Here is a 15,526-nt window from a genome sequence, read left to right as displayed (position 1 = left end):
GTAATGGCTAAAATAATAAGCCCCGTAACCGAACGAATTTTCGCCGCCACGCTCTCTTTTACGCCACTTTTTTTTTAAGTGGTAGCGCAAAGAATCATCAATATCCTCGATAGGTAGCTTAACCGAAAATCGAAGTTCATTGATATTTACTGTCAAAGGAACTGTAATCCCGCCAAATTAAAGTGGCGGCTGAAAACTTCATAAATCTCGCCAAACTTTTGTTTCATTGAAAGTGGTGGGCCTTCGTACGTGACGTCAATGATGGAGAAAGGGAGGCTTAATAACGTTATACAATTTCCTTATTTTGGCGGGGTTTTTTGCTTATTTTTTTTCTATTGTTCCGTCCTTTGTTTCTCGGTGAGAGATGCTTTATTTAGAATCTGCTTTCTGCTGGAAAAAGGGGGGAAAGGAGCTGAATAATGATTAGGAAGATTTTTGGACGATGGATAGGGGTACGTGAGAAGACTGCAGTTGCAAAACTACGAGGAAAATACTTAGAATTCAAAACAAAAATCGCGTTTATCGAGTCACTGAATTTACTTAAACATAAAATAAAGTTAAGAAGCTTTATTTATACAGTTATGAATTTACCACTCAGGGGTCTGTTTAAAAGAAATTTGGGTCAGTTAACGGACAACCTTCACAAAATATATTTTCATAAAAACGGACCCTTCACAACATATTTTAACTTAAAAACGGACCCTTCACAAAATAATTTATCTTTTAATCGGACACTTCACAAATTTGTTTATCTTCATTATTGTTTTGTTAATCGATTAAACCCTTCCCAGGAAGGGGGGGGCGAAGAAAGACAGATGTAAACGAACTAAATTTTGTCTTCGGCAGACGATTCTTCCTTTATTCGTCCGAAATTAATATTCTGCGTTCAGCAGTATAGGCTGAATACTAAATATTTGTACGTTGCATCGCTAATTTAGTAGCTGCAATTGCTGTTTATTTTTTAAAATTTAATTTTTTTATTATAATTTTACAGTGTTGAGCATAATCGTGTATGTCTTTAAAATTTAAAAACTCCTTGAAAAAGTTTTTTTTTTTTTTTTTTTTGCAATAACGGACCCTATTTGCACAAATTCACAAAAGCGGACCCTGGTTGAAAGAATGTGACTTAACGTTTATCTTATATTCACAAATGACGAGTAATTTTTTCACAATTTTACAAAAATGGACCTTTCACAAAATGTCTGGACAGACCCTGAGTAGGTAGAATTTTTTTTTTTTACTCTAAAAATTACTCAATATTAAGGAAAAATTCATTTTTAATGATTTCTTTTTTTATTTCTTTTTCTTCTAATTTAATTTTTTCTATAGATTTTGTTTTTTTACAGATATGTCACCTGCTGATGATTCCTATTGTAAAGAAGCCATGCCAGCTACAATACAAAGATGCAAAGTGCCCTGTAAGCGTGACTGTCAAGTTTCTCACTGGTCTCGCTGGGGCCCCTGCGTAATCACTAAAAAAAGTAAGAAAGTGTTTATTATAAGATACTGTAAGTCTCTCTCTCTCTCCATTTAATACTTTAAACAATGTAAATACTTTAAACAAACATTTTTATTACACCATTTTAATAATGATAAGCCTATATTTTCTTATAAGTAAAGCGTCAGCGTTAATGTGCACTCTCTAATCGTTTTAATTTTGAGCTTCAATCAGAAGACATAGGAACTTCCGAATTGAATGACTTGAGTAAACTCTTTCTTTTGAAGATTTTGTGTAAAATTGGTTGTGTAATTCAATTTTTTTGAAATTTAAAACCCACCGACTTTGTTTCATGGTTGCAATCTGCGCGCACGTATTAAGAAAAAGTGGCTTTAGTGGCCTCGTATCATTATATTGAATGTACAATTGAATTAAAAAAAATTTTTTTTTACCTACTAAGTTATATTTAGAATAACAAACAATATAAAGCAAAGATATAATTCCGTATACAGGGGTCTGTTTAGAAGAAATTTGGGTCCGTTAACGGACCCTTCACAAAATATCTTTTCATAAAAACGGACCCTTCACAAAATATTTTAACTTAAAAACGGACCCTTCACAAAATATATTATCTTTTAATCGGACCCTCCACAAATTTGTTTATCTTCATTATTGTTTTGTTAATCGACTAAACCCTTCCCAGGATGAGGGGGGGGGGAAGAAAGACAGATCTAAACGAACTAAATGTTGTCTTCCGCAGATGCTTCTTCCTTTATTCGTCCGAAATGAATATTCTGTTTTCAGCAGTATAGGCTAAATACCAAATATTTGTATGTTGCATCGCTAATTAAGTAGCTGTAATTGCTATTTATTTTTTAAAATTTAATTTTTTTAATTACAATTTTATAGCGTTGAGCATAATTTTGTACGTCTTTACAATTTAGAAACTCCTTGAAAAAGTTTTTTGCAATAACAGGACCCTATTTGCTCAAATTCACAAAAGCCGGTCCCTGGTTGAAAGAACATGACTGAACGTTCATTTTATATTCACAAATTACGAGTAATTTTTCACAATTTTACAAAACCGGAGCTTTTACAAAATGTCTGGACAGACCCCTGATGTTACCAGTCTTTTTCGATGAGAGGAACTGGTCGGACAAAGCCTTAACATATTGACCAACATTTAACCGTCATCTACGAAAACGTTGCCCTCTTGTTGTAGACTGCAATAACTACGAACTGGGATAACACGATAATTTGTGTTTTAAGGTTCCATTGTAAATGAACTCATAGCGTGGTGTTTTCATTTCATTTTCCGATTTCTATATCCACTTCCTTTATAAGTTTCAGTGCCCACGTTACATTCAAATTTGAAATGTGTCAGTTGGCTCATTTTAGCTCTGACACTATGTAGTTATGACACAATGTAGTTATGACACTATGTAGTTATGACACAATGTAGTTCTATCACTATGTTGTTCTGACACTTTGTAGTTCTAACACATTGTAGTTCTGACACATTGTAGTTCTGACACATTGTAGTTCTGACACATTGTAGTTCTGTTCTCGAAAATCTCTTCGTCTTACCCAGCTCTAAAATGTTAAAATTTTTGTTCTTAGGAAATCAGTTGTTCTTTTGGTTTCATTAATTCGTTTATTGTTGTTTTAATTTTTCAACCCTCTGACGGTTCTCCGAGCAAAAAGTCGTATTTTAACCTGCAATCTTCTCCTCAAAACAAACCAGTATTTCTATATTATTAAATAGGGAAATTGTGTATTGGGGTGAAACATTCTCCCAATTTTACTTCGCTGCTAAACCGCCAATGGGTTAATAAAGATAGTTCTAATTCAAATCCGTGGCTGTCAATTTGAGATAACTACAATTGAAAATATCTTTCAAAAATATTTTTGGTGGTAAAATGGTTTTTGTGTTAGGATAATTTCTCTTTGTTAGTATATTCATGCTAGATAGCTACATTGTAGTTGAATTAGAAATGATATAAATTAAATAAATAGTTCCATAAATAGTCCAAGCAAGCATTATTACGTTTCTACTGATACAATATGATCCCATTCAGAACATGTGTTAGCTATAATGGTATTCGCCCAGAGCAAAGAGAACATCAATTAATGTATTGTAACTGACCACAAATCTCTGTTGGATTTCAACTGTCGTTGATAGGCTTTCGATAAATTGTTGGTACTCGTGACCTTAACGGGGTCGGTAATATTAATTAATAGCATGGTCACTCATTTCATAGTAATGGTTACTTAATGTGTAGATTTCTGTAATGGGCTGGTGGTATCGAATCAAATATCACATATTTTGGGAAATGCTCGATAACACTTAATTAAGACATTTTCATTACAAACATTCATTTAATAAATTGTTTTCTAAATTGAAATTTAATTTGATGTTGTGTATTGGATTGTTAAAAATAATGGATTAAATCAAAGTTATTTAACGAGCATATTCGATGAAATGAAAGAAAACAGAGAAAGTTAAGATTTGCTTTTATATTGTATAAAACTGATTAATGTTGCAAACAATGTGTAACATCTTTTTAAAGATCATTAATTATTTCAGGAATAATATTTAAAAAAAATGATAATATAAATAATTAATTACGAAAATGCATTGTTTCTGTCATTTTCTGCGGTGTCTTATTGTCAAATAAATTTTTGAAAAACGTAGGTTGTTATGGGGAAAAAAGTGTGATCATTAAAAACAAAACCTGGTTCTAGCAGATGACACTGCACTAAAAAAAATTACGGATCAAATTACGGTATGAAGTACCGGCACTTTGGGTGCATAATCCGTACAATCCATTTTACCATAAATTCCATTTTTACCGTAATTTTTTACAGAAATTTTTTCTTAATTCGAGTGATTTAGTGATTTTAAGGTAATTATTACTCTAAAAATAACGGTATGTCAGAATTCATATATTATATATAACTGTAAAAATTGATAGAAAAAACAATGTATTAACAACTAATAAAAATGCGAATATTTTAAGAACTTACAACTATCTTTTGCTTTAGTTTTTAAAATTGAAAATATCTATAAGAAATATGTAATTTAATAAGAAAAATGGAAACAGCAAAGAAAAACGAATTAATGAAGTGTTTGTTTTGAAAAATCATCTCTCAAAAACCGTCTCGATATATCTATGTCTCTGAGTTAAAATGAATTTAGTATTAAGAAACTTTTTTTTCCCATCCAGTATGGGGTATTCTCGGAAACTTTAAAAAAACTAACAAACTATAAATTAAAAACGAAACTATAAAAACATATTTCTCAGTTAAAAGGGGAAAAAAACGAATAATCGAGTAGGCTTCTTTTTCTAACTTCTTTAAGTGAAGACATATCTTTTGTTGTAATGATGTTGAAGATTTTTGTCATTTATAATCAGTTTTTCAAAAAGTATTATTCATTTCAAACTTTTTATGATCGTCCTTTTCCGGAAATAAGATTATACCCGCTTATTCTTTCTACTTTAATGTAATCCACTGTATCCAAAACGAAAAACAAAACAAAGAGCAAAAGTGAAAATAATTGTGTTGCAGGAGTGGATAATAAAATTGCTACGTAATCACATTCCGAAGAAGAAGAAAAAGAAAAAAAAAATCGTTGAAAAATAACACCTCTTCTGCATTTTTGCTAACATTTTTCAGGAAAGGTTTTAAGTTCGATAGTGATTGTGAGCATTTTTATTTCTCTTTCCCAGAAAACAAATAATTATTTACCATTCTGAAAGTTCCTTGCTGAAATGAGAAGAACAATGGTGTTGTTATTGTGTTTTGTTCCAGTTTAAGAATTCATTTATAATTCTAAAGAGATTGTATGGGAGTTGTTATTATTATTATTTTAAGGTTAAGGCTAAATCTTTTGTGTTTGCGTTCGAAAAAAATATTTTTGTTGCAAATGAGAATTAATTCTATTTTTAAGAAAAGTTTTTGATTTAGTGTATTTAATAAAGATTTAGTGAGATACAAATTTTCGGTTAATCTCAAAAATGTAGCACGTGTTTATAGTTTTAGTCTTAAATTACTGATTATTTTGATTCGAATTGTTTATCTTTTAAACTACTGCCTTATTTTAATGTTTTATGTGCCCTAAATAAAAGTATAAGGTGTAATTGTCTAGAAAAATGCTTGCAGAATGCACTAAGCATCGTATTCTAAAAGAATATTACTGCTAAAAAAATTTTTTTGAAAAAAACCTTTTTAATTTGCCAAATAAACAAAGTTAAAACAACGTTATTAAAGCAACTCGTTATCGGGTAAATACTTTGCTTGAGCGAAATATTTTATGAAGAATAAAATATGATTTTTAAACAAATTTAATTGTGATCAATTAAGAAAGATGAATAATATGAAAAATTATGCCTGAATACGTTTGTATAAAATTAAATTTAAAGTATGGATTAAATTTTTTATACCATGCTAATGTTTTCTTTTTAACCGATTTAGTCTTTAACTACTGTCTATTCTTGTGCTACGTCCGCTCGTAATGGTAATAAAAGTTTTTTCAGTTAAATTCTTTTAAATCTTTCTCGGTTAATAAATTTCGAGAATACCAGGGGTCTGTTTAGAAGAAATTTGGGTCCGTTAACGGACCCTTCACAAAATATTTTAACTTAAAAACGGACCCTTCACAAAATGATTTTTCTTCCAATCGGACCCTTCACAAATTTGTTTATCTTCATTATTATTTTGTTAATCGAATAAACCCTTCCCAGGGCAGAAAACAAGAAAGATGGATGTAAACGAATTAAGTTTTGTCTTCGGCAGACGATTCTTCCATTATTCGTCCGAAATGAATATTCTGCGTTCAGCAGTATAGGCTAAATACCAAATATTTGTATGTTGCATCTCTAATTTAAAGCAGCAATTGCTGTTTATTTTTTAAAATTTAAATTTTTTTCATTATAATTTTATAGTGTTGAGCATAATCTTGTATGTCTTTACAATTTAAAAACTCATTGAAAAAGTTTTTTTTCAATAACAGGACACTATTTGCACACATTTCCAAACGCAGGACCCTGGATGAAAGAATGTGATTTAACGTTTATTTTATATTCACAAATTACGAGTCATTTTTTCACAATTTTACAAAAACGGACCTTTCACAAAATGTCTGGGCAGACCCCTGAATGCACACTCCAGAACTTGATAATCGTTTGATGAAGTTTTTCATAAATTCATAAAAGTTTTCATAAAGTTTCATGAAGTTTCAAGTTCATGAAGTTTTTCATAAAAACGTTGGCGTAGAAATTTTATGGAAATAAATAACAAAGTGTGTGGCAATAAATAACAAGGCTAAATTAAATAACAATTGAATTTAGTTAATATAAAAAAATGGCTTACTACGTTTTTATATTAGGGAGACCGGAAAGTAATGCCGTTTTGGATCATTAAATATTCGTTAGTCTTAAAAACCAATTCATTTTTCCCTATTCATTTCCGCATTGAATGGTTGTTGCTAACGAAGGTGCATACATTATTGATTAAAAATAAAATCTTGATAACAAATATGAAATGTACCGAAACGAAATTGCTTTCCGGTCCTTCAAATATAATGCGCGTAACTTCAGGGTGATTTATGAAACAGCAACGCATGGTGATTTTTTGTGCACATTTTAATTTTATTTTCATGTTTTCCTTTCAATAATTTTATGTAAATTAAAAATTCATTTTGTTTTTCATAGGTTTTTCTGTATTTTATTATGCTTTTAGGGGTCTGTTTAAAAGAAATTTAGGTTCGTTAACGGACTCGTCACAAAATATCTTTTCATAAAAACGGACTCTTCGCAAAATAATTTATCTTTTAGCCGGACCCTTCACAAATTTGTTTATCTTCATTATTGTTTTGTTAATCGAATAATCACTTCCGGTGAAGAGGGGGGGGGGGGAGACAAACTAACGGTTCGAGACAAACTATGTTTCCCTAAGTTTAAATTCCAAATGTAGTATTCTAAGAAAATATTTCTACTTTTACAAATATCCTGTGCGCATTTTTTTAATATTAAATCATAATTCTTTTTGTAAATAAATAATTGATCAATTTATGTTTATTCTTAAAATTAATTAATAGAATATTATGTAAATAAAATTAATTTCTTTCAATTTTTTAAATAAGCTATTATAAATTTCAGAATTGTTTAAGTTTACTTAATACGTAGCACATTAAAAGTTATGCATTACTACGTTGTGTTATTTAAAATATGTCAATTGAAATTATTGAAAATGAGAGTGATTTTGTTTTTCCATTATTCGTCCGAAATGAATATTCTGTGTTGAGCAGTATAGGCTAAATACCAAATATTTGTATGTTGCATCTCTAATTTAGTAGCAGCAATTGTTGAGCAGAATCTTGTATCCATTTATAATTTAAAAACTTCTTAAAAAGGTTTTTAGCAATTTTTGCAATAACAGAACCCTATTCGCTCAAATTCACAAAAGCAGGACCCTGGTTGAAAGAATGTAACTTAACGCTTATTTTATATTCACAAATTATGAATAGTGTTTTCGCAATTTTACAAAAGCAGGACCCTTCACAAAATGCCTGGACAGACCCCTGGCTTTTTATGCATGGTTCTATTTTTTTCATGCTGAAATAAAATTAAAAAAATAACTTTTTTTTTTATAATTATAAAATAAATCATAAAATTGTAAGTATTTTTGAAGAAGAAAAGAACAATTCTGAATTATTTTTTGTCTTCCAAACCCTGCCCCGCACTCGTGAAAAATTACTGAGAAATATATCAAAAGTTATGACAGTATTTACCTAAGATGATTGAGTTTCGGGTTGAAAAGAGAAAAAAAACGAACATTTCATCAGCTTCGTAGCGATTCATGAATATTAATACAAAAGATAAGTGAATCCTTCTAAAAGTAGTTAAGATATCGTTATTAAGAATAATAGTTAACGGCTCAAATGAATATTTTATGAGGTTTCCACTAAGAAACCCTTTTTGGGTAAAACCAAATAAAAGAAAAGTAATTGCCTTTATTGTTTTCGTGGTATTAGAATATACGTATGTACGCTTTTGGCATAGTTACTGCTTTTTATATACAATAAATATATCGTATATCGCCTGCAGCCAATCTTCTTGGTCATTCTACTGACATGACCATTATGGAGTTGTTAAATTATGTAAATTATTGAATATAAAAGTCTAAGTAAGGTTTTGTTTTTGTGTAGATTAAATAAAACGTAAACTCATGGTAAAAATATCAAACGAACAATAAAAATATTTTTAAATTTAAAGCATATTTATTGATTATATTATATATTGAAATACTAGCAGGGGTCTGTCCAGACATTTTGTAAAAGATCCGTTTTTGTAAAATTGTGAATAAATTACTCGTAATTTGTAAATATAAAGTAAACGTTAAATCACACTCTTTCAACCAGGGTCCGCTTTTGTGAATTTGTGCAAATAGGGTCTTGTTATTGCAAAAAAAACTTTTTCAATGAGTTTTTAAATTGTAAAGACATACAAGATGATGCTCAACAATGTAAAATTATAATGAAAAAAATTAAGTTTTAAAAAATAAACAGCAATTGCAGCTACTAAATTAGCGATGCAACTTATAAATATTTGGTATTTAACCTATACTACTGAACGCAGAATATTCATTTCGGACGAATAAAGGAAGAAGCATCCGCCGAAGACAAAATTTAGTTCGTTTACATCTATCCTTCTTCCCCCATCCCTTCCTAGGAAGGGTTTATTCTATTAACAAAACAATAATGAAGGTAAACAAATTCGTGAAGGGTCCGATTATAAGATAAATTATTTTGTGTAGGGTCCGTTTTTAAGTTAAAATATTTTGTGAAGGATCCGTTTTTATGAAAAAATATTTTGTGAAGTGTCCGTTAACGGACCCAAATTTCTTCTAAACAGACCCCTGACCATTATGGAGTTGTTAAATTATGTAAATTATTGAATATAAAAGTCTAAGTAAGGTTTTGTTTTATGTAGATTAATTAAAATTTGAACTCATGTGAGAAAAATAAAAATATAATGAAATTACAAGCATATTTATTGTTTTCTAAGTATGTATCGAAATACTAATATTGTTTTATTTTATAATTAGCGTTGAATAGCCTACCCATTTTTAACATTTTAGTTTTGATCCCAATCCAGAAAACAACGGAACTCTTGGATCAAGCTCTCGCTCAAACTAGCCTTCGTGGCGGATTTTTTCTTGGAGCTAACACATAGCCGTGTTACATAGAGAGAAGAACCACAATAACCATCCACGGTTAGCCCGATGATAAGGGGATTCTAATCTATGATATGTCTACCACTGAGGATATTTTACGTGAGCACTGCCAGGGGTCTGTTTAGAAGAAATTTGGGTTCGTTAACGAACCCTTCACAAAATATCTTTTGGTATTTTGTTAATTGAATAAACCCTTCCAGGGCAGAAAACAAGAAAGATGGATGTAAACGAATTAAATTTTGTCTTCGGCAGACGATTCTTCCATTATTCGTCCAAAATTAATATTCTGCGTTCAGCAATATAGGCTAAATACCAAATATTTGTATGTTGCATCGCTAATTTAGAAGCAGCAATTTAAATGTTTTAATTATAGTTTTACAGTGCTGAGCATGATCTTGTATCTATTTACAATTTAAAAATTCCTTGAAAAAGTTTTTTTGCAATAACCGGACCCTATTTGCACAAATTCATAAAAGCAGGACCCTGTTTGAAAGAATGTGAGTAATTTTTTTACAATTTCTCAAAAACCGGACCTTTCACAAAATATCTGGACAGACCCCTGGCTGTAATCGGGGCGGATTGGGAGCAAAAATCCTATTGACCAGCCATAGCTGGGATTCGAACTTAAATCACATCATTGGGAGGCAAGCACTCTATCTCTCAGCCACTGTGACTTTTGAATTCCTGATTAATCAGGAGTTTCCTTTTCTTCTGCCTTTGGAGTGAAAATTATACAGTTTTGTAAAGTAAAGCTTACCCATAATTGCTCGTTGTGGTGGTCCTGTAAAATAAGGCTTCGCAATTTCGTGGCAAATTGTATGATAGTGGCAATGCTGTCAGCATCGCGAACAGGCTGCCTTTACTTCTCGGTCAAGCTGGTTCCTATCAATTTGAATCTGCGTGGTCTGCAAGCCAGGATGGGGATCAAACCCCAGGTCTTCACAATGATATTTCAGTACCTTAACTAGGATCCTTCGTTGCTGTATATAGTATTTTATAGTTGATCATTAGTAGCCGTCCATCCAAGGACTCAATCAATAACTGGAAAAAAAATTAATTGCTGTTTGTGTAATAATTTTAGTTGTTTGTTGTTTTAAAATACTTACAATTTTGCTTATATTCTTCTGTTTATTTCATTTCGAAAGAAAGTTTTTTAATAAGGTTTTTCGAAGCTTATTCGCCAAGGAAAATAGAAAAACCACAGTTAAAGTGCCTTACACTTGAAGCAAGCTATGATTTTAAAGTGTAACTATCTTCTTGCTGTAAAGAATTTTCTGCGCTTTAGAACGAACAAATAACTGAAATATTTAAAAAGTTATTTAACTTTTTTTTAAAAAAAATGCCAATTTGGCGAAATTTTTCCACGTAGAGGAAAATTATCAAAATCAATGCCTTATTCCCATTTCTTTGCAAATTTTTATGAGCCCATATAATGCAACATTGGAATTGGTTTCAAAATAAAAAAAAATAAGACGGCAAACTCTTGTCATTTTCTCAAAACTGTGACTTTTCGCCCTATTGACGTTTTGAGCCGTTTTCAGAATAAACATAGAAAACGTTGACTAAATATAGGCTAAACTTAAAATAACGGTCATGAGTAACTGTTGCTAACTCACATTAGTAATGAAAATAGCATATTCTTTGCAAAAAAGCATCATTTCATGCGTCAACAGTGTCTCCAATAACAGCCTTTTATTTACATCAGCCGTTCATCACCAGGTGTCTGTTTCAAAGAAATTTGGGTCCGTTAACGGACCCTTCACAAAATATCTATTCATAAAAACGGACCCTTCACAAAATAATTTATCCTTTAATCGGACCCTTCACAAATTTGTTTACCTTCATTATTGTTTTGTTTATCGAATAAACCCTTCCCAGGAAGGGGAGGAAAGAAAGACAAATGTAAACGTTATATAAGTTTTGTCTTCGGTAGAGGCATCTTCCTTCATTCGTCCGAAATGAATATTCCGCGTTCAGCAGTATAGGCTAAATACCAAATATTTGTATGTTGCATCTCTATTTTAGTGGCAGCAATTGTTGTTTATTTTTTAAAATTTAAATTTTTTTTATTATAATTTTACAGTGTTGAGCATAATCTTGTATGTCTTTACAATTTAAAAACTCCTATAAAACGTCTATTTTTTTCATTTATAAACTATGTGTAAATTTGTATAATTTAAAATTTGAAATTATTTTAAAATAGCTACTTTTAAATTCAGTTTCCCTTTACGGAAAAAAAGTCTGGTAAAATTACCGTACCGTGTGGTACTAATATTTCTTGGAAAAAGAAATTATAATGCTGGTAATAATAACTAAAATATATGATATTTGAACAGTTCCTTTGGTTAATTTTTCCGCTCATATGGCAACGGTTTACCATAAATTCTAGTTTTCAAAATTACATTTCTTACTACACATTTAGTAAAAAGTTCACAAAACCCTTCAGATCCTTCACAAAATAATTTATCTTTTAATCGGACCCTTCACAAATTTATTTATCTTCATTATTGTTTTGTTAATCGAATAAACGCTTCCCGGGGGGGGGGGGGAGAAAGACGGTTCGAGACAAACTAAGTTTCCCTAAGTTAAAATTCCAAATGTAGTATTCTAAGAAAATATTTCTACTTTTAGAAACATCGTGTGCGCATTCTTATTAATATTAAATCATTTTTTTTTTCTGTAAATAAATAATCGATTAATTTACGATTTTGTTACAAAATTAATTAGTAGGATTTTGTTTCCATTATTCGTCCAAAATGAATATTCTGCGTTGAGCAGTATAGGCTAAATACCAAATATTTGTATGTTGTATCTCTAATTTAGTAGCTGCAATTGCCGTTGTATCGAAATCTTGTATCTATTTACAATTTAAAAACTTCGTTAAAAGGTTTTTAGCAATTTTTGCAATAACAGGACCCTATTTGCACAAATTCACAAAGGCAGGACCCTGGTTGAAAGAATGTGACTTAACGCTTATTATATTCACAAACTACGAGTAATTTTTTCACAATTTTGCAAAAACGGACCTTTTACAAAATGTCTGGACAGACCCTTTGATTACAAAACTGTGTGTTAAACCTTAAATGCATAACACAATATGGATTTGTAAGATCTCATACATTTAGCTGTTTAAAAACTATATGGCAAAAAATGGTATTACGATATTTTGAAAAATTGCTTTATTCAATTTCTTTTTATTAAATGTTTTCATGACTTGTTTATCTTTCCTTTTCAGATAAGGAGAGACCCCCAGATGAAATAAAAGGTACGAAATAATATTTTATTTAATATTTTAATAGAGATAAACACAGAGACTTGTTTGGAGAGACGGCGTTAGTCAATAATCATATTTTTAGTAGAAAATTTTATTTAATATTTAATTAAGAATAAGGCGTTAGCGAAAAATAGTAATTTTCTGTTATAATATGGCATGGTTACCATTGTTTAGTATGGTTGCATGGAATAGTTTCATGTTTATTTAATGTAAATAAAATAGTTGTACAGTGCGCAAAAAAAAACAGACCCCCCTGAATAACTTTTGATCTAATGATCAAATCTTCACGTTCTAGGACTCCAACTGAATGGCTCCAGGGGGTGACTTAAACTATGCTAATTAATTAGTGCAGACGATACTTTAAGTTAAGAAGTCCAGCACAAAAACGTACTTCCTCTGAATAAACATGTCTTTTTATTCAGATTTCAAACCACCGAAATATAGGAGATAGCCACAATTTTGGAAATATGGTCTCCATAGTTTGGTCAGGAGAGAGATCCAAAGCTTGGACCCCCTTATGTAAATTTTAATTTTTCCCTATTTCGCCATATCTCCAAAACTTTTTATAATTGAAAAATCTTTGCACCCAATTATAAAATTCATTTATCCAAAGTTAAACTCACCCAAAAAATAAATTTTAGTAAATATTTATTATTTTTTTATTATTTTAATTTAATAATAGTTGGAAAAAAAATTTGAATTGTAAGGTATACAATTTTTGTTTCATTTCAAAGTGTCTAGTTTTGCATGGCAAAATACAAAATTTGAGTGAAATTGGTTGAGCAGTTTCTGAGAAATCAAATTTCTAAAAAAGTCGTATATTTTAAATTCTATTTCTCGAAAACTATTCAATCAATTTCTCTCAAGTTTGGTATTTGCCATGTACAATCAGATACTATAAGATGATGTGAACATTTATATAGATTGTAATATTTATAGATTTATTTATTTATTTATACTTACATGGAGTGTACAGGGAGAGTCAGAACAAGATTGCAAATCTTTACTGGGTAATAGAACGCATCTAGACCCGCAATATTTGTCCTAGAATGTAATTTAAGTTCATTTATTTTTTTAAAATAATGTTATTCGCCGTTATTCAAAAATTACATACGGCATTTATAAATTATATATTAATTTATGTCACCATTTCTCCTTTATAACCACAAACAATTACAAATCCCTCTTAAAATTTTAAAAATGATCTTAAACTGAGTTCGAATGTACCTAATGCTTCTTGAACAGATCGCATACACTACAAGCAGTGTTAATAATGTTGAAGGGCAACTCGGCATTAATGAATATAAATTTGGGGAATCTGGGCTGTTAAAAGCGATGAACTAGATTATTTATTTTTCTGGTATTTGAAAACGATAACAAATTACAAAACAATGAATGTTCTAGTTGCACCTTCGTCATCGTTGTATTTTTTAAGTGATCTAGTTACGCCACCGATGTTTTATCAGTATTTGCTTTGTTCTTGAGTAAGATGTTTTTTATTTGGTAAAACTGTTATGTTTAAGATTATTAAAAGTTGTTAAGTTTTTAACATTAATATTGGTAGTTTTTCCAAACAGAGTTGTATTTTACTTATGATCTTGTTCGTGCTTTATTTCAGTTGTGCTTTTAATCAGTTCTAGTTCGTCTTTTAACATGGGCCACTCGGTTCTCGAGAGATTAAAATGAATTTTCTGAAATATCGTGTCCATGGATGGGAAAATAAGAATTCAGCTTCTGTGATCCACATTGTGTTTATTAATCTATTCTGATATGACATAAAATTTAGTGAAGGGATGATAATATTAAGTTTTTTTGACAGACTAAATTTATAGCATCATTTTATTTACTTTTATGAAGTATATTATAATGTTTCAGCTTGGCACATTCTAACTTCATGTACCAATAAAATGCTTAAATTAATTTAATAATATGCTTTGCGTTTACAAGGAATAAAACAGAACTAAGTAATAAAGTTAATGTTCTTGTAAAATAATTTTTAAAAAAAAAGTCGTGATTTTGTGAATCATTTCAGCAATTTTCAGAAGCAACTTAATGTATTTTCAATTGATTTACTTCTTAAAATTAATGTTATTTGCTATTAATCGAAAGCTTTACGCGGCATTTATAAATTGTATATTAAAACCAGCACCATTTCTCTTTTATAACCATAAACAATATTAAACCCCTTTTAAAAATGATCTTCGTTTACCATTTTGAATTAATCCATTATAAATTATTTCTAAAGATCGAAAATGCCGAGTGCTTCGTGGACAGACCACATACACTCCAAGCAGTATTAATAATGTTGAAGGACAACTCAGCATTAATGAATATAAATTTGGAGACACTCGGTTCTCGGGGCATTAAAATGGATTTTCGAGAATATCGTCTGCGTGGATGTGGAAATAAGAATTCTGCTTGTGCTATCCTTCGTCTTGACTGTTAATCTATTCTGATATGACATAAAATTTAATGGCGCGAAGATAATAGCTTGATGGAATCTCGAATCATTTTTGATGATGAATTTTTAATGATCCAGAAAGAATTGGTTTTCGGAATTTACATACCAAGCAGAG

The 15,526-nt window shown here is 30.2% G+C and overlaps 1 protein-coding gene across 2 annotated transcripts in view; it reads left to right on the top strand.

Annotated features, from left to right (window-relative positions):
* Nucleotides 1-15,526, top strand: part of LOC107439425 (thrombospondin type-1 domain-containing protein 7B) — a 524,453-nt gene that overhangs the window by 414,026 nt on the left and 94,901 nt on the right. For both annotated transcript variants that reach the window (XM_087163956.1, XM_087163957.1), the window contains 2 exons: nucleotides 1,347-1,481; nucleotides 12,912-12,941. In XM_087163956.1, the coding sequence (XP_087020082.1) occupies nucleotides 1,347-1,481; nucleotides 12,912-12,941 (165 nt within the window). The remainder of the gene's footprint in view (nucleotides 1-1,346; nucleotides 1,482-12,911; nucleotides 12,942-15,526) is intronic.

This window comes from Parasteatoda tepidariorum, chromosome 5 (genome assembly GCF_982258835.1).
Source record: "Parasteatoda tepidariorum strain Cologne lab strain chromosome 5, Ptep-v5.0, whole genome shotgun sequence".
Taxonomy (NCBI): Eukaryota; Metazoa; Arthropoda; class Arachnida; order Araneae; family Theridiidae; genus Parasteatoda; species Parasteatoda tepidariorum.
Note: the sequence above shows the minus strand (reverse complement) of the source record. Positions and strands in the feature narration are given on the sequence as shown.